This window comes from Xiphophorus hellerii, chromosome 16, assembly GCF_003331165.1.
Source record: "Xiphophorus hellerii strain 12219 chromosome 16, Xiphophorus_hellerii-4.1, whole genome shotgun sequence".
NCBI lineage: Eukaryota > Metazoa > Chordata > Actinopteri > Cyprinodontiformes > Poeciliidae > Xiphophorus > Xiphophorus hellerii.
This window is the reverse complement of record NC_045687.1, coordinates 11,123,234-11,142,177: the sequence shown is the minus strand read 5'-3', so window position 1 is coordinate 11,142,177 and position 18,944 is coordinate 11,123,234. Positions and strand designations below refer to the sequence as shown.

Genomic DNA, 18,944 nt, shown 5'->3' with positions numbered 1-18,944 from the left:
GAATCAGACAGGGGCGTTGCTATAGCGACAGCTTTGATTTTGAATCTCTCCCTTTTTGGATGTAACATGGCATTGATCAGTGGCACCGGGCCAGCCAAGGACTCAGCTTAATGTTGTTTTTTTTTAAGTGTGCTGGGGTTTGGCGCTATTAGGAATCAATAATAACCCAGCTACCCATTTAATGGCATGGACATGCTGCTGATCTCCAGGCTACAGAACTTTAAAGTTAAGCACCATGAGTGCTTTAATTAGTCGGCAAATTTTCACAGAGGCCGCTGAGACAATCAGCCAACAGTAATTGAGCCTTTGATATGTGTGACCAATGGCAGTCAGTGAAATTTCGCAATTCATCTCCAGCAGATTTTTAAGCCCTTATTTCTTGGACAGCTCATTAATCTTACTAATGTTATATAATTTATTTTGTGCTTGGTCTGTTCATTAATTTGAGGGAAGCTTTGTCTGTCATGCAAGGGCAAATCCAGATTGTTTCCCCTGAAGAGTTAACTGATGTTGAAAGACATTTGTTTATTCACAGAAAATGAAACCATTGCAGACATGTAAATAAATCTATTTTCAGCTGCATCTTTTTACTGAGCCCAAATGTGCTACATAAATTTGTGTAAATTTGTGTGACATAAATAGTAGCACTATATAGACTTAACAATGTGCTGCTTTGCAGAAAGAACAGTGACCTCCATAATAGTAAACAATAAAACTGATGATGATGACTGATGATGAAAGCGAGCTGTGCACTTGCTGTGCAAGAGAACTGCACATCCCAGAATAACATCAAGCATTAGAACTCTGCTTTAGGTTGACATAATGGTTTAACGTTTTATAGCTTAGCAATTCAAAAGGACAATTTAGCTCTTTCCAATACATATAATTGAAATAAATAAAGCATAAACGTGCATGCCCTAAAATGACTGTGATAACTCCAGTATACAATGTAGGAGACAAGCAGGAAGTATCATAATGTCCCATGACTAGGACTTTTTTCACATAATTGTCTCCCCTAACTCATTATCCCATTGTTTCTCTGTGAAAAACAATAATAACAATTTATCAAAAAATAAAAATAAAATAAATTTGTGAATTTGGAATGCAACCTTTTTGGAAAAATTGGCTAAATGGCAAGACCTTTGGAGCTGCACAAACAATAGGCTCTTTCATAAAACATTTCCCTCATAAATATCATACCGCAATCCCCTTACGTAATATTATTTCTAGAACAATAACGGTGAACAAACTCAATGTAGCAATGCAGTTGGTGACTGGGCAATACATCAAATTTAAATGATAGATTTCACCTTCTGAAATTTGTCTCAAAGCTATTAATACCAGTCTTTTTTATCCAGTTAAAACTTGCAGCTGTTTGTAAAGACTGCACATCATCAGTACAACACTGTTAATCTACAAAGCCTGCTTGCCCCTTTAGTCAGTCAAAGTGGCGCTGTGACTTCCTTACTTGGCAGGTCAGGCTGACTTCTATCTCGATCACCACATTGGCCCTTCCTCAAAACACAGGGAAAGGAAAAAGGTGGCTTATTTTGTGAAAGAGGATACTTTTATGTGAACCGCTAAAAAAAACAAAGTTGGTCAAAGATCAAAATAACACTTCTCAGACATATCAGAAATTATCTTATGGATGCCAAATATGAAGTGTACCTGAATACAATAACATTGCTTCAGAGATATGAATACAATTCTGGCTCATCTCAAACAGTTCTAACAACAACCAAACCAGTCAGACCACTTTAAAATTAAAAGGAGCTTGTTGCAATTTCATCAGCATCCAGCCATCAGAAATGTGTCGCTCAGTAATTAAATTATTTTAAAAATGTCTTACCAGACAATTAGTCCATTTATAGCTTCAACATGAAAAAGAAGCGCAGGGAAAATATGTTTAAAATAAATCTACCTACTTTGAGAAAGGACAAGGAGTTGTTTTTGGGTGATTTAGGTTGTGTTGATGCCCCGGGGGCTGCCAGGCTGAAAATGCAGAACTGTCCTCTGAGACAACCTGAGCCTCTGCTATGAATACTCGCATGCATTCCCTAAGGAGAGCCTGTATGCAGCAACTTTAATGCCCTAATGAATCCTGCTGCAATATAACAAGGTGGACAACTAAAAAAAAGCACAGATTCACATCTGTAGCTATCATAATTTAAGACAATTGATGCATATAAACATCTGAAAATGAAATACCCTTCACTAAGGTCACATGTTCCCCCCATCCCCCTGTTTGCTCGTACATCCCGGTAGGAATCTAATAGAACGACAATGTAAAAAGGGTTGATTGACAAGCTGCTGAATGTTTTCAGAGCAACCCTCGGGATGAGATCCATTGAGAGATCAATGCCCTGCAGGAGGCCCCATCGCGCAGTATAAACATGTTAAGTACAGGCCAAATGCCAGAGTAAAAAGGTTGGGGATGACCTCACTCGTGTGCTGAAGCCTGAGGGAATGCACTCGTTGACTTCATCTCTAGAACATACTGAGCAAATGACTAAACCTGTTTAACAAATGTGTAGGAAACGTATGTGCTTTGTTGTGTACAATGCACGGAATCAAAACACTATGAAGAAATATTTACCTTCTGTTTTGTCTTGCAGTGAATGTATTCTAGCTATTCCATTTGTTTATACAATTGTAGTCCTTAGCACCAATAATGCACTATATTTAATCTAACAATTTTAACAACTCTCTTTTTAGGTAGACTGTATCTTACTAGCTAAGATACAGATGTCACCATGTCATGACAGTACAGTATGAGACAGATAATTTGTGCAAAATAAAAATAAAAAATTAGCTCCATTTTGTCTCCTTCCTGTAGTCCTACTGCTATCTGCAGAAATACACTATTTTGTCAAAACGACCAATCAGAGTCAGGAGGAGGGTTTTACAGCTGTCACACATGCTCATGTATGCACTGCTCACACGCTCACCAGTGCTCTCTTCTTTGCTATAGCTCCGTCCTCACAACAGAGCCTTCTGTGAATGCACAGGCTACTCAGCATGGCCAGCACAAGTTGTTTCTCTGACATTAGCACAGCTGCAGCTTGTATATGGGGGTTTTATTGACAGTGATGTTACTCAGAGGTTCTTTCTGACTGATCGATGTATTTCTGTAGATGGCAGTAGGACCACAGGCAAGAGGCAGACGAGGTCAACATTTTTCACAGATTGTCTGTTTTATGTTGTCCTGCCACGACATAATGACAGCTTTAAGAAATATATATGAAACATTTGTATAAAATTTAAAGGAAAGCAGCTTTAAAATAAAGCAAAACTATTTATCAAATCACAATCCTCTTTGCAATATCAATGTAGCCAATATCATAATCCAAAGGAGTGTTTGATGAAATATTTGGAAAGCTACAAAACATTCTTGCCAAGAAAATATTTACGTTGGGTGTATTGCACCATATGTTAAGCTCACACCGGATATAGAATTTACTGACTGAGATCAAAAATATAATTTCTGTCTTTCCAGCTTGTCCTGATCCTCTTCAATAACATTTTCCATGCCATTTTTGTTGTTGTTGTTGTTATATATATTTTTAGAAACCTGTCCAGTGTTCTCTGACATGGCTCAGGGGCTTTGCTGTATTGGATACAAGCAAATATGAGTAAGTAACAAATGTGAGTAAAAACAATGCACCCCCTTTTAGATAATAGTTCTACAATAAACACCCAGCCATAACTCCTCCACCCCCCTTTGTGTCACATGTGACTTTGTCCTTTCATATCATATCAGCCAATCTGTCAGGTTTGCAGGCTGTGTGTGCCATCAAAGCTTGCTGCCGCATCACAGATACAAGAGGCAGGACTCAGAATCTATTTCAGCAAATTACACAAAACATGCATTGGGAATTTCCCCTGTCTTTGGCTGAACTCTGTGTTGTTGTTGTTGAAGTACCTTAAATAGAAGGAAAGTTTGCATCATATCATCATTTGCATCAGAATCTACTATATGATGTATTTCTCAGAATAGATAAAAATTTAAAGATCATGTGGTGGTTTTGCTCTGTGCACATCTTTGGATTTGTGCTGATGCAGTTAATACAGTTTAATGTTAATTTTAAAGCAAAGTCTGTTGAGTAAGTGTAATATTTTCCTTGGGTGGCAGACAGAAAATATATATATTTTTGTAAATATTAGAAACCCATTACCACCATTAACATGAAAAAATGTCATTATGCAATACATGTGAGTAAATTAAAACTGTGGAATACTATCTCATAATGTTGACTAATTATCATAAATATAGTAGCTAAATCATAATAACCGGGTGCAATCTTGAAATTAACAGGTACAGGCCAGTTTTTTAAATATTGTATCAGCAAAAAATGGACGTTCATGCCATACAACACCATGCCCAATAATAATACTCTCCACTAGGTGGCTCTGGTCAGACACACAGCATCTCTTAAGTGACTGTGCCTGTCAGAGGAGGTAGCAGTAACAACTGCATGTTTTATGCTGAATGTTTGTGCCCTTATGAGTGCGCTTTGCTGCATTAAAACTAAGCTTAAAGTTAATGACAGCAACACATATTTTATAAAATCTTTTAAAGGGTTCTCACACAACTGCTCAAATATCAAATGTTTAACCTTTGGAAGTCAACAATCATCCGCTGTCTGGATGTAAAACAGGCCACAGTTTCCAATCATAGGCCTGCAGCCTGTCAGCATGAGGCGAGAGGTGAGTGGTCCCATTGTTTCGATGTAAGCGGCCTCAAACAAATAAGTAGGCCGTTCCTAATCTCACAGAATATGCAAAGCTGCGCCACAGAGGTTGGATAAAGAAGCGGAGTGGTTGAAGCTTAGTTGCTTGGAAAAGTATTGCATTTGCTGAATGCTACTCATTTGGAGCTGCTGCTTTCAGTGGGACGGGAGGTTAATCGATTATGATATGGATGGCTGATTGAGGAGTGGTACAGGGATGGATGGGTGGATGGAGAGCAGTGGAAAGCCAAATAAATGAACACCTGGAATTGAAGAAAGAAGTCAAACTATATATCAGGCTTCAGGTGAAACTTCAAAGGAAAACTACCAGAGGCATATTTCTATTTTCAAGAAAATTTTCCTTTTCTTGTATGAAGTTGGAGAGAGGATAAGCTTTTCTAATACTGGTGAGCATGTAACTTTTGAAGTCTAAATTCAGCGTTTTGTTTACACAATTTTATCAAGAAAAAAAACTATCTTACTTTGGTAGAGACTTGATCTAGGAGTCTATATTGAGGAATGTTTTGTAGAGCTTTAGTGATAAAAAATAGGACTTCAACTTGGCTTTGCTGAATTTCTGGAGATACTATTAAGCTTATGAATTTTCAAATAACAATTGCTAATATTAAACAAGCAGGTTTAGTTAAAATCAGTTTAATTAAAAATTGGTGCAGATATGGGTGGAATGCAATATGACAAATTATTCAAATTGTTTTGACCAGACTAAAAAAGACATACTTAAATTACTTTTTAAAACACAGACTGGCAGTTTCATAGACTTCTTAAAGGGCATCAAAACATTACCATGTTGTCTTTTTCAGTTGTTTTCATGAAGTTTGCCCACAAAAATGTTATTTATTTTCACTAAAGAGACCAAGACATATTTAAAAAAGCATTAAAAAAGGCAAGAACGACAGTTTAACATTACCATAGTGACAACATTGGGTTTGGCTTACATGCCATGTATCAAATTGATGACAAAGTCTCTAGCACCAATTTAAATTTATAAAGTAAGTATTTATATGTTGATTTATCCAGTGAGGAGGAGAAAGTCAAAGACAAATATCATCTGAGAGCAGTGGCACGGAGACCTGTAAGGGAACTAGTGCACTGACATTTTCTGAAAGAATGATCTTTGTTGCAAAACTGCTTACTTCATCTTTTTGTGTGCCCATACATCTGTTAGGTCCATTCTAATTATTTTTTTTGTCAAGAAAATAGTCATTGTCTTATGTATAACAATTGCTTATTTGAATCTATGGATTCAGATGACTTTATCCATATATAAAATGCATTTTCTGTTTTTGAAAGAGGCATGACTTTGTGGTCAAAATTACCTGCCTGCCATAAAAAAGAATGAAATAGCAAGTTATAATTTATTTATGCTTCATACTTTCAATCCCTATGCACTTTTTGCCTGTAGCATGTGACATTTGCCCTTTTTAAGGCATATATAAAGTCAAGTGTATTTCTTGTTTTCTTAGGAAACTTGAATAAATAACACCATGAATGCCTCTTATTTTGTGTAATAACTGTATATGGATAACACTGTACGACAATAATAACCTGGAATGTTTGAAAAACGACAGCAATTTGTCTGTAATGATAAAGTTATATTTAGGTAATTTTTTTTTTCTGTTTTTGTTGCAGAGCTGCAAAAACAAATACCTGGAGAAATGGGTTCAACCAGTGCTCCAAGAGGATGCGGTTCTAACATCAGCTCCATATATTACAACCTGTGTGATCTCACCACGCTGTGGGGTGTCGTGGTGGAGGCTGTGTCTGCTGCTGGTGTGATGACCTCCTTTATTCTGTTTATCATTCTCATGGCATCATTACCATTTGTCACGGACAAGAAGAGAAAGGGTATGGTTGCTCTACAGGCCAGCATTTTAGTCTTCACATTAGGACTTTTCGGGCTCACCTTTGCCTTTATTGTGGACCAGTACTCTACAAGCTGTGCTGCTCGGAGGTTCTTGTTTGGAGTGCTGTTCTCAGGCTGCCTCGCCTGCTTGGTGATGCATGCGCTTTGGCTTTCCCTGCTGAAACGAAGTGGTCAAGGCCCGAGGAGCTGGCTGCTGTGGCTGGGAGCTCTGAGTCTCTGGCTCGTTGAGGTCATCATCAACACCGAATGGCTTGTCCTCACAGTGGTCTGGAGCCCACCTGGAGAAATAGTGGTTCCTGACCTCTCCTGTAGCATTGCCAACAAGGACTTTGTACTGTCCCTCATTTATGTAATTGTTCTGATGGTTGGTGTCGTTCTTATGGCTTTTCCCTCATTATCACACAAGCACAAGCAGTGGCGCCGAGATGGTGCTTTCATCCTGGCCACGGGACTCTTTACCATAGCTATCTGGGTAGCCTGGATCGCCATGTACATCTACGGAAACAGAGCGACTGGTAATCCCAGCTGGGATGATCCTACCCTGGCTGTAACTGTGGCATTAAATGCCTGGGTGTTCCTTGCCTTCTACATAATTCCAGAAATCTGCCTTCTGACGACACAAGAAGACCCAGACCTCGAGGAGCCCCAGGATGGAGAGCATGTTTATCCTGCCAGGAGCCTCACGTACGACACCACACTGAAGGAGCCAGAGCCAGAGCCCCAAAACCTGTACATAGAGAATAAAGCTTTCAGTATGGATGGAACACCAGAAGGTAGAGCATGCATGCACAATGACCTGAAAGCAAAGAATTTATGTAATGCAAGCACACTCTATACATACTGATGTAATTGATAGAGAATACAGCTTTCAGTAGTGATGAAACACCAGCAGATACAACAGCATACATTACATACATTTTACTTTAATGTGATGAGCAACAATGAGTACAATACAATCTCTAACAAACAAATTATCCAAAGATTTGCATCTGTTTCACACACAGCTTAGGTTGAAAATATACAGGTTGGTTTGATTCTAGCAACAACCTGTTTTACTATCACAACATACATTTGTAATCCAAAGAAGTCATTAATATGCTTTTGCTATCCAATAACTATAGCATATTCACTTCATTTGTGTAATGTTTTTACAGCCCGTTAAATTTGTAACATGAGACAACATTTTACAATGTCTCAAAACACTGGTGTCTTCTGCTGAGATAAGTTGTGTGGAACTCTTAAATGACTGGGATTCATTTAGTATTGAGACATGCTTTGTATTTAAAAAGCCTTTTAATTAAAGCAAATTCGCTGATCATCTATAGTATAACTTATCATTAATAAGTTATTGTTTTGTTTTTTTTTTATAAAATTGTTGATGCCATACTTATTGAAATCCCTAACATTTTTTATGAAGATAATGTCTACCTGAAACATTTATTACATTTAAGGACATGGTTAATTAATCCATAATTTTATGTTTTTCTATGATACAAAGACAACCTCAGAAACCCTTTTACTATGAAAAATAGAAAACAAAATTATTCCCAATGCTAATGTTAGCGAATCGCAACAAAGACAGGCATTTTAGAGTCACTAGGTTGCCATAATAATTATGGTATATACATGCCAGCAAGATGCTGAGGAAAGATGCCAAAAAGTTGTATTTCCTGACCTACCACAACAAGCATAAATGTATGAAGTTTGGTAAATGCTCCTGACAATTTAGCACTAAAAATATACCTGATATACTGAGGTTTTCAACTAACCAAACTCTGAGTGGGATTAGAGTGAAATTAAGGATGGATATATGGGGATGTGTAATTTACTTATGACCACTATTAAGTATGACAAAGAATACAAGATGCTGTAGGTTAGTTTCTCTTCCATGAATTCTGGGAACCTGAGTCAATTGCTTTACAAAATATCAGGATTCCTTAAATAAAATATGTTTATGGCAATCAACACAGAAACAAAATCAACCTTATTGCAATCTCAGTCAGGTTGAGCTAAAGAAATGGGTGCTTCAGAGAGAACCACAGATGCTCACAGTGCAAAAGATCCTATATTTATATATATTGTATTTGTAAAATATTGTAGGGCATAACTGGTAAAAGTGGATTATGCTGCAATAAAATAGTAACATTTTACAAGTCTTTATCAGGAGTTTAATGATTAGGGAGAGTCGTGTGAGTATCAAAATTGTAAGAGATGACCTGAAAAACCTGCTTCGATTTATATCTGTGTTTTAAATATGCAAATATTGTTCAGCAGAACCGGCAAACTCAGCATCTCCGTATGGCATCTACAATGGTCAGCTTCGAAGCGCTGTGTACCAGCCAACAGAACTAGCACTTATCACCAAAGGTCTCACAATGGTGAGTACAGTCATGTTTATTACACCTCTTAAAATCCTCATCAATTTTTAAACTGTCACTTCAACATTCCTCTCAACAGATGAACCAAGGCGTGATGATACCTCGGGCCAGAGCCCCATCTTTGAATCCAGGGAGTGGCGCCAGCTCCTTGTCTCGTTCACAGGAGTCTTTAGCTTCCCAGTGACTGGTCATAGATTTTATGCTTTCTTTTTATTTCCCTTCGAAAGATGCTTTAATATTAAAGCAACACTCAGAAGGATTATAACTGTTGTTTTCTATACAGCAGTATAAGAGCGACAGTGACTTAAGATTATTCACTTCTAGATGCACAAAACAAATATTTACATATGAAAATATTGTCCCGTTTATATCAGTATGTGTTCTGTCAGATAAAAATAGTTCTCCAGGCTATGAAGTGTACCAGGCAGAAACTTGGAGCTCAACTCCTAGCCTCGCTCTCTGAAGACTTTCTCTACCTACAGTTGAAACTAGACATTTACTGTACATACATGAATAAAAAGACACAAACACATTTTTTCTTAATGTCCAAAGTTAAATCAGATCAAACTCTTTGTTTTAGCAGGTGGGAGGAAACCCAAAATGTTTCACCCAAATCATATATTATAAAGGACAGTTTCCCTGACACTGACCAAATGTATCTTAAACTTTTGAAGTTGAGGAAAGTTACAAAAAAAAAATTCTTACTATGTTTTCTGGCATTTAGCAAATAGAGATATTTTTTTTAGTTCTAAATAACCTAAAATAGGAAAAGTTTGGTCTGATTTAATTTACAACTATGAGAAAAAAATGTGTTTGTCTTTTTATGCCGTGTATGTAAATGCAGCTGCAAAATTAAAACTTTTTTGTCGTCCCTTTCTTTGCAATCAAATCTTTAAAGAGGAGCAATGACTGAAATATTTTAGATCAACCTGATCATCTTCAAAGATTAGGGTGGGATGATCGTTGAAAAACACAATGATTAGAACTATAGGCAAATAGTAATGTATTAATTCTTTTATTCACTAAATGTGGCAATACTAATTTTGTAGAATGTTGGTTTGTTTAAAAAAAAAAATCAATGTTTAAAAATAAATTCTAAGTTATTGAATCACTTCACTGAGTGTCGACACTTTGCAATGTAAACAGAATGATGAGCAGGTAATTTATGTGAGATGCTGGAAGAGGAACATTCACCCCGATTACTGCAGACATTTACATCTGCCAATCCCGATAAGGCTTATCTGAAGCCACATGTGCTGTTACAGTGCTGCTGGGCTTTACACTTCATAAAAGTGGGGAACCAGTGGCCGAAATTATTAATATATTTTTAAGGAGTACATTGCTTAATCTATTTATTTAGCAGCACACAATACAGTGTGGATTTAATGAATATATGCTCCAAACCAATCCCATTTTGCAGCTGCTTTGACTTTCAATGAGTCAGTCACCTTTTCTGCAAGGATAACTGCAATTATTTACATCTAATTTGTCACCCTTTGATTTACAGACACACACACTTTTCATACTTCAGAGCGTCTGATGAAGCTGTGGCTGCCTAGCAGCAGGCTGAATCGGCTGAATTTCTACCAATTACTCCCACCTTCTCGTTCTGCGAGCGGCGTTGAGCACTCGCTCGGAAATTAGATGGATGACAAACTGGAAATCACACGCTGCAGCTTTGTAGAGGGAAACGTCACAGCAAATGCTGAGAAGTGCTTTTTCCTGTGGTGCTTTGAGCTTGCTTCCCCTGGTGTACATGAGTGATAAAAGGTTTTGCAAATAGACCACTTTTACGGCACAGATTTTGAGTTGTCATACCTCAGGAAGCACGGGTTAATGAATGATGGTAAAGGGATATTTCAACATCTTTTTAAAAAAAACTTTGTGAAGGAAAATATTAGTAATGGTGGTCTTTAGGCACGGGCTAATTACTGGTAATGCCTTGTATTGAAAAAGTGAACTCCATCATTCCTACAGTTTAAAGTACTTTAAATTCCATGTCAGGAAAAATGCTGTAAGGATTCTTCCCAAACAACTGCTGCACACAGCCAATCAGCTGGCTGAAAAAAAGGAGCGATAAAAGGTCGATACTGTCTTATAGATTTTCTATATGTAATAAAAGCATGTTTATTTGAAAACATCTAGATTTAAATTGAATATTAATAATATGCTCAATTTATTTTGAACTAATAGATAGAATTGTTGCTTTTGTGTTAAACACAATCAGATCACATTATGTAGTTTTATCTACATAAAACTGGTATTTTTACTGAGTCTTGTTTATCTGCTAATGCTAAGATCCCTCACCTGTAAAAAAATTATCCATTTAAGGAGGTCTGTGTTCTTTTTTGTGACTCAATAAATCTTGACAGAGAGTCAAATATGCAGAACAGCTCTGCTGTTTCCTCATGTGGAAAACAGTCTGTACACTAAAACATTTTGTGCCATAACCTAGCCAAATGTCAGCTTTGGAAAGGGTCTATAACATGCAAAGAAGCACCGTCCACTTTACAAAACAATCTAGACAAAAAGCCCAAAACAAGGAAAAGGGGTCAGGTTTACAAAAAGCCCATCACATACCAGTTTAGCTGTTTGTGTGTGATATAAAACAACATCTGTTCAATTTAGATTAATGAAAAACATTACAGGGCGTTTCAAAATGCATTAGACGGTAGCAAGGAGTTTCTGGGTGTGGTAGGTGTTTTGTACCTGGTCAGTGACCCAGATTGGTGCTCAGAAGAGCAGGAAGCAACTGTAAACTTCCTGATAGCACCAGCGGCTGCGTGACGCGCTGCAGCGGGGGCGGATGTGCTCAGCTGGAGGGAGTCAGCACTCCCATCACATGCACTGGCCATGCATTTCCTAATCACTGCCAGAGGAACAAAAACAAGTTACGATCTAGAGAAGGCAAGATCTGCTGCATAACCTGGTATCACTGTTGCTATTGTGTAAATAGCATCAACACAATGTTTGCTTTGCAATCCATGATGCTTTTAAATGGCTAAGCTCTCAAACAATGCTTCTAGGCTTGTGCCAATGTCTTAACAAAGGTCTTGTTCATGTCAATAAGTCTTTAAATGGATTACAAAATTAAAAAGGTGCACCAGTCTGGCAGGTGCTCCACTTTTCCAAAGACTAATGTGATTTATTGATTGTTTTCAGAAAATGTAAAACCTCATAGTTTTTCAAACCAGAAATGCCTCTTCCTAACTGAGAAAAGAGAAAAAAACAACAACAAAAAAACTTGATTTCCAAAGGGTGAAGGCAGATTACTTAAATCGGCCTAGGAAGGAGATATGCTTAGATTGATCTAGGAAAAATTAGAATTTAATATGTTTTTAAATGATTAGAAAAATGTACATGTTCTTCTGTTCAGAACAGGTGGTAATACATTGTTGAGCTGCTTTTGTCTGCTGCTCTTATAGCCCCTACTTCCTTACAAATAGCTTAAGCCTCAGGAGAATTGATGGAGAGTTTCTCTACAGCTTCGAATTACTGGACCTTGGATCATTCTAACACATTCTTATGCTTTACGTCTGGAGGTATATTATTTTTCATTGAACATGCAGACCAGAAAGCTTAATTTTGGTCAAGACTGGACCGAAGCACTGTCTTTCGCATATTGGCTTTGTTAATATTTGTGGCAACATTTAATTTTCTTTTGACAATGGCTTTTCTTATTCCATAAAGGTCGGTTTTGTGGGGTGCTTAACTGATTTTTTTTCAATCAAATCATGATATGTCGATTTCTGCAGCTTCTTCGGATAATGTGGGACACTTAGCTGCTTATCTTGTTAACTCTCTTCATTTTAGGTGGAATGTGTTGATTAGTTTCCAGTGAGATCCTTGACTGGTCTGAAGTGCTAACAGGCCTCTGAGGACGTAACAGATGTATGTTTACATACTTTGCTTGGGTTTTTCATATGAAATCCCCATGTTATAAAGTTGGTGGTTATGATCAAACTAAATGCAAAACATTCATTTTTGCTCTTACCAACTCATCATAGAGTCAAGGTCAGTGGCTACAAAAATCAGCACAAGATATAAAAGTTGACTTCATTAGGTCGTACAAGAAGAAAAATGTTCCACTGAAAATGTTTTTATCCTTGTATGTTATCCTCAAATACAAAACAAAAAGTTACTATTCCCTGCAAAATAAACAAATGAAAAAAAACTATGATTTATGAATTTATGGTGCTTATGACACCACTGGGTTTGAAGTATTTTGCATTTTGAAGTGAACTTACGCAGACACTGGATAGGAAGTGTAAATGCAAACAAGCATTTATGAGGAAACAACCAACACAATTAACCCATTGAGAAATCCAATGTTTACTCGGTTACATGTTTTCCAGTAATTATACATGTTTAATCTCTCTTTTATGAGTGTCCTAATACCTACTAACTCAACTTTATGAAAGTAGCAGGTGAATCCTGCATATTTTTAAAAATGTGGTGTAAAGTGTTTGCAAATAGAGTCTCTAAGCAATTTAGAGGAGATTATCATTCTGTCAAGTCTGTATATCAAGACCTGCTGCAGCCCATAACACCAACTGGAGATGAGCAGTCATATTGATTTTAGTGACGTTAGACGTCACTCAAGATTCAAGAGTTTTCCCAGGCTGGCTTTTCTGGTCTGTTGCTCCTGTTGTTTCTGTTTCTTCAGCAGACGATAGGCCTCCACTGCTCGCTGCCTCTCCTCCTCCATCATCCTCTGTCTAGCCATGGAGGGCTTCGCTGTGGAAGCCATGCTGTGGCCGAGCAGAGAGTTGAGGAGCAACTCCTTTGATGCCTGTTTAAACAGGGGTAGAAAAAGAATTGGTTAACTACTTTACAACCACTGAAAGTGGTAGGACATAAGGTGTTCAACGCAAAGTATGAATACCTGAGTTTTGATTGGAGCTTTCTTTGGTTTGATGCTCAGAGACGGAGGAGCCATGGAAACTTCACCAAATGGAACATTATCTACAAAATGAAACAAATTATTAGAGCTTCACAGAGTTCAAACAAATAAAATATATTTTTCAGATGTGAATCTGATGCAAAACTCTAACCGGTTTCTGTAAAATTTCTTCAGATGTTTGTGTGATGTTTGAGCTTTATTATCTATATTAGGCCCACTAAGGACATTTTTTTACCCGATTAATCTATCAACAATTAGTTGATTAATCTAAAAAGTATTCTCAAGAAAAGTAAACAGTTTTCTTTTTCAGAAATGAATTTTTGCACTTTACATCCCACAATTGTTATGTAAACCAAGAATTGCATTACAAAAGCAGAACTCTGAGGAGCATAAGTAGAACATCCTGGCAGTTCAAAGTGAATTTTACATGTAAAGAGAAAATCAAACGTCATCAATCACTTCATAATTGCATCTAAGCCTTCTGAATTGTAATGAAATCAATTTGCCAAAATATATAAAAAAATACAAATTACTGAAAGTAAAATTTATTAATCAACCTTTACTAACTTCAGGGCAGCTTAATAATGAAGAATTAAAGATAGTAATATAACACAATATGTAGTTATTTAGGTTATCATATTGTGAATAGATGCCTTCTTCGTTCACAAGTATGGTCAGTCTAGATTGACTTTTACTTCTGTTTGCGTCACTCTTAATTGTGTCAGTTTGTAAATAATTAAAAATCTAATTGGTAAATAATTTCTTTGACTTTCAACTACTGGCATAAAACACCATAAATAAGCAGATATGTCAGGTAATTTAACAGCAGCATAATGCGTAACTGCATTTCTTACCTACAAACAACTCTTTCTCTATTTTGTCCTCTTGTTTATCCAACTTCTTCTGCTGCAGTTTGCTCAGTCTCATTCTCGCATACCTACGGCAACACACAGTAGAACATAGGTGCACAGTTGAGACACACTGATAATACATGAATTAATGTGATTTAATGTGTCCTACACATAAAAATATAAGATGTCTTAAGTCATCCAATGATCATTGTTGGTCTGCTGTTGGACCTGCTGTTGATTATTGTTGGACCTGGTTTGGGAAGTAACCCAAACCAGGTTGGTTACTAGAAAGTCATATTTACCAGCTGTTTTACTTACAGTAGATGTGACAAGAACAAGGGTTTATAAAGGAAGTGCAACATATTATAAATCTCCTTGATATGGCATCATTTACTCACTCCTTCTTCTTTTCTGACTTCCCCGTGCCTGCAGCCTTGTCCTGTTTGTCCGAATCAAGCTCAGGTTTTCTCTCAACTTGGTTATTTGTGAGGAATAGCACATGTTTTGTCTCATTTTCCATGCGCCTAACATAGGCACCTACACTTTCTGTCTTTCCCTTCCTGAATCGAGGAACAGCTATGTCTCCATCCAGGGCATCCTTTGGTTTAGACTGCAACGAGAGGGCTAAAGAGACACAAATGCAAATTATTTATAACATTTAAAAGGCTAAGTGCATTATTATAGGCATACAGACTTTAACTGCTCACCCTGTTTTAGCTTTTTGCTCCCCAAAGATTCGTTTTTCATTTTATCCTTGCTCTTCATTATCTCTCGGAGCCTGAAGGGAATGTGTTGGAGGTGGTCTTCCTGTGCGGTTTTCGTAGGTTTGCCATCTCCTTTAATTTTCTTTTTGCTGAAATATTACAGCATATTTTATATTTTAGTTATTAAAGGAACACAGTGCACTATGATCGATAATGTCCACTGATTTAACATCTTAGTTACAGGTTATAAACTAGACCGAGGGAGCTAAAAACAATTAGCTTAGTTTGCTAGCTAGCTTGCACATTATTGTTTCAAACGTTAACTTTCTGGGGTTACCTCGGATTTCGTGCGGTTTTGTCAGCTTGTCTTTTTGACTCCTTGGTTTTACTTGTTTTATTCTTCCCCATGATAATATTATAAATCACTTAGTATCATTATCACACGTGGGACGGCATGTTTCAGCCAGGAAACTCTCGACGTAACCCTCCTGATACAAAGAAAAAACAAGTTAGGAGATCTCCCTCTGATATTTTCTTCCAGTTAGTTAATGTCTAAAAATACCATTGCCTTTTTTCGTAGGCTCAAAAATGTTGAAAAATAATCTTATACATCTTACTTTTTCGTGGTGGGAAATGATAAATAACTAAATAAAGCACAAAAGAAAACGAATCTTGAAGGTCCGTCTAAGTTCCGAAGTGATATATTACAACAACAGACGAGCTTTGATTAAAGTGCACCCTCATTGGCTGCAGAGGTTGTTATGAATTTATCTCACCGCTAGAGGTCAACAAAACAAAATATTCTGAACATTAGACTGTTTGGAGGAGAAACGAAACTTCCTCAAGTCTCATTGAGAATAAAGAGTAAGGGAAGTTATTAGCTGTAATAGTTTTTCAACACAGCATATGTGCATAATTTTGACTCCAGATTAAGAAGCTGCAGCCAATCACATGAATGAACCAGGTATGTGTTTATTCAGGTGGGAGGGAGGATGGAATGGATTATCATGTATAATGCAAAACAATCTGGAAGAATGCTGATGAGAGTGAAATGTCCAGAGATCACACTCGCGTGTTCTTGACGTTGGGTGTTATGCAATGCTTGCAGAGGAGTGGGAAGATAGTGAGCATCATAGCACATTTCACATATTCATAAGTAACAATAACTGGTCCTTACACGGCACACTTCTGGAAGGTTGTGGAAATATTCAAATTGTTTCCATTGTTCCTGATTACTGTTAAGTGTCTCTCTTGGGCAGAAAAGGTATCCTTAAATGCCCCCTGACCTCCCCCAATGTTCTGTACCCATATGGAATACAAATGACGTGTGTACAGTTTATTGGCTTGTCGCATGTTAATCTCCTCAAAATCTTAATAAAAGGACAGAGTGAAGCGCGAGAGTTATTTGGCATAAAGAGAGATCTCTGTCGGATTACCAGGGAAGATGCACAAGAAGTGGTAAGTATAAGAATTAACAATACTGCTTGTTTTTTTGTGGGCTATTTAGGCACACATCTAAATAGTTAATGTTCTATCTAAGCAATTTTAGCATGCTGGAATTTCAAATAAAATCTTGGAAGCTTGTTGGTTATTTATTTATTTATTTTTTTCTATTTATTTGGACGTTCTTCCATTTAATTTGAATTCAGTTAATTACATTCAGTCATTTTTCTCTACAGTCTGTAAACTTGCTCTCTGTTTGCTCTATTAATATGCAACAGAATCTGTCCTTAACTAGAAAGCAAAAAATGTAAAATGTATTTGATTTATTTATGAAACTCAAGATACCTATTTAAAGATGTTTCTTCTGTAGAGGCTACACAGAAGAAACAATACATATCTATATTTTTTTTAACTTTAGCAATGATGTTATGGTTACAGATGTGGTAATCATCTAATCATCATCAGAATAATATAGATGTGCTGAGTATTCTACCTTCATACATCTTTATTATACCCTTTAGTCATGCACTTAAACAAATGCAATCAACACAGTCTGTAACAACAAAAAAATATTTAAGTCTTCATGTAAACAAATTATGTATTTGTGAAATATTTCAGCTGTAATAAAAATAGTAACATTTTATTACTTCTCTCAACAGAAGCGTTCAATTAAGAAACAAATCTTTGTGCTTTTTATGATACGTTGGGTTTAGCAGTAAATTCAGCATGTCCTCAGAGTAATCTGATTATGAGGGAGCTTTATAGATTAGAGTCATCATGTAGTGTTGATTAAAAACGTGACCATCAGATTACAGGAGCCTCTGCAACCTGTGGTTAAGCACATTGTCTTTCTTTGTTTTGATGTGTTAAGCAGAAAGTAATACGAATAATTCTAACTTTTCACATTCTTAAAAAGAGGACCATTTACTTGTCTCTGTCTTCAGTTTTTATCTCCATTGTTATTTCCTTTTTGTAACATTGCAGTTGTCACAAAACAGAGGCATGAATATGGACATAGCCAAACCTGAAGCAAAGACTGGCGGCAAAGCCCCTCTTAGAGCAACGGCTCCTGGTTCGCCACGAAAGGGCCCACCCAAGTTCAAGCAGAGAAACACTCGTCAATTCAAGAGCAAGCCCCCGAAGAGGGGAGTCATTGGGTAAGACCCTTCGAATATATTTATGATTGTTAATAAAGTTTATTTGGAACCAAATAAAAGTAATTAAAGATTAAATTTTATGTTTAACTCTAGCTTTGGAGAGGAGATTCCAGGAATGGAGGGACTTGGCACTGGTGAGGACAATTACAACATTCAAGTCATCTTTAATAATTACTGATTTTGTAATGTTTTTATTACTAAATACTATTTCCCTTTCAGATATCACAGTGATCTGCCCCTGGGAAGCGTACAGCCATTTAGAGCTACATGAACTTGCTCAGTACGGCATCATTTGAATCTCTTCACTGTTAAACAGCTTCTTTTTTTTTTTTTTTTACTAAAAAGAGGATGTAATTCAAAATGATATCCAGAGATTATTTTAAGCATTCATGAATATGGATCACTACTGTATGGCAAACATAAAGCTAGAAATATGTTAGGATTTTATGTAATACATGTCTGCATATTGTGTATGCTGTTTTTTTGTATGATAAATGTATTTCCTGAGACTCTCAAGCTGCCATTTTCACGCTCTAAAACGCCGTTGCTATTCTTGTGTCATTGCCTGTGGCTGCAGATGGAAATGCAGCTGATAGCTTAGTTACTGGCCAGCAGGAGATTCTGTCAGCACTGTGTTTTTATACTCAAAATAAAGCTTTGACTTTTTAACATGATTCAGAGAGTTTGCTTTGTTGTCATTAAAAAACAGAAGGATTTATCATTAAACAATAACTTTATTTCAAAACATGAAGTCCAATAATTACTATTTAATTATCAGTTTATAATTTAATAATTTAGTATTCCAGGATTTATTTAAACAACTTGCAACAAGCATAGCGTCACAACTCTAATAGTTAACATAAAGCCCAGACCCCATCACCACAGACCTCTGT

The 18,944-nt window shown here is 36.8% G+C and overlaps 3 protein-coding genes across 5 annotated transcripts; 2 read left to right on the top strand and 1 right to left on the bottom strand.

Annotated features, from left to right (window-relative positions):
* The first annotated feature begins 4,829 nt into the window (after positions 1–4,829).
* On the top strand, positions 4,830–12,120 carry LOC116735482 (G-protein coupled receptor family C group 5 member C-like). The gene is made up of 4 exons (XM_032587405.1): positions 4,830–5,137; positions 6,381–7,388; positions 8,890–8,993; positions 9,073–12,120. Exons 2-4 carry the CDS (start codon positions 6,407–6,409, stop codon positions 9,175–9,177), a joined length of 1,191 nt encoding a protein of 396 aa, XP_032443296.1. The 5' UTR covers positions 4,830–5,137; positions 6,381–6,406; the 3' UTR covers positions 9,178–12,120.
* Positions 12,121–13,252: 1,132 nt separating this feature from the next.
* ccdc137 (coiled-coil domain containing 137) lies at positions 13,253–17,841 on the bottom strand. Its single transcript, XM_032587408.1, has 7 exons — positions 17,823–17,841; positions 15,789–15,939; positions 15,455–15,600; positions 15,146–15,371; positions 14,751–14,833; positions 13,879–13,958; positions 13,253–13,785 (listed from the first exon to the last, which is right to left on the bottom strand). Exons 2-7 carry the CDS (start codon positions 15,857–15,859, stop codon positions 13,588–13,590), a joined length of 804 nt encoding a protein of 267 aa, XP_032443299.1. The 5' UTR covers positions 15,860–15,939; positions 17,823–17,841; the 3' UTR covers positions 13,253–13,587.
* Positions 16,292–18,725, top strand: LOC116735486 (retinal cone rhodopsin-sensitive cGMP 3',5'-cyclic phosphodiesterase subunit gamma-like). Of its 3 annotated transcripts, XM_032587411.1 has the most exons (5): positions 16,297–16,415; positions 16,833–16,909; positions 17,879–18,051; positions 18,145–18,185; positions 18,271–18,725. In XM_032587411.1, the coding sequence occupies exons 1-5, from the start codon at positions 16,403–16,405 to the stop codon at positions 18,345–18,347; spliced, it is 381 nt and encodes a 126-aa protein (XP_032443302.1). In that variant the 5' UTR covers positions 16,297–16,402; the 3' UTR covers positions 18,348–18,725. The 3 variants fall into 3 exon arrangements, with proteins under 3 accessions (XP_032443303.1, XP_032443302.1, XP_032443301.1); XM_032587412.1 differs by lacking the exon at positions 16,833–16,909 and having other exon boundaries at positions 16,292–16,415; XM_032587410.1 differs by lacking the exon at positions 16,297–16,415 and having other exon boundaries at positions 16,500–16,909.
* The last annotated feature ends 219 nt before the right edge of the window (positions 18,726–18,944 follow it).

Coding starts and splice junctions, on each gene's coding strand:
- LOC116735482 (XM_032587405.1), top strand. CDS start 6,407: ATGGGTTCAACCAGTGCTCCAAGAGGATGCGGTTCTAACATCAGCTCC. Junction 7,389..8,889: donor TATGGATGGAACACCAGAAG/GTAGAGCATGCA, acceptor ATTGTTCAGCAG/AACCGGCAAACTCAGCATCT. Junction 8,994..9,072: donor TCACCAAAGGTCTCACAATG/GTGAGTACAGTC, acceptor TCCTCTCAACAG/ATGAACCAAGGCGTGATGAT.
- ccdc137 (XM_032587408.1), bottom strand. CDS start 15,859: ATGGGGAAGAATAAAACAAGTAAAACCAAGGAGTCAAAAAGACAAGCT. Junction 14,834..15,145: donor AAGTCAGAAAAGAAGAAGGA/GTGAGTAAATGA, acceptor GTGTTGCCGTAG/GTATGCGAGAATGAGACTGA. Junction 13,786..13,878: donor AAGCTCCAATCAAAACTCAG/GTATTCATACTT, acceptor CTGTTTAAACAG/GCATCAAAGGAGTTGCTCCT.
- LOC116735486 (XM_032587410.1), top strand. CDS start 16,772: ATGACGTGTGTACAGTTTATTGGCTTGTCGCATGTTAATCTCCTCAAA. Junction 18,052..18,144: donor CCGAAGAGGGGAGTCATTGG/GTAAGACCCTTC, acceptor GTTTAACTCTAG/CTTTGGAGAGGAGATTCCAG. Junction 18,186..18,270: donor AATGGAGGGACTTGGCACTG/GTGAGGACAATT, acceptor TTTCCCTTTCAG/ATATCACAGTGATCTGCCCC.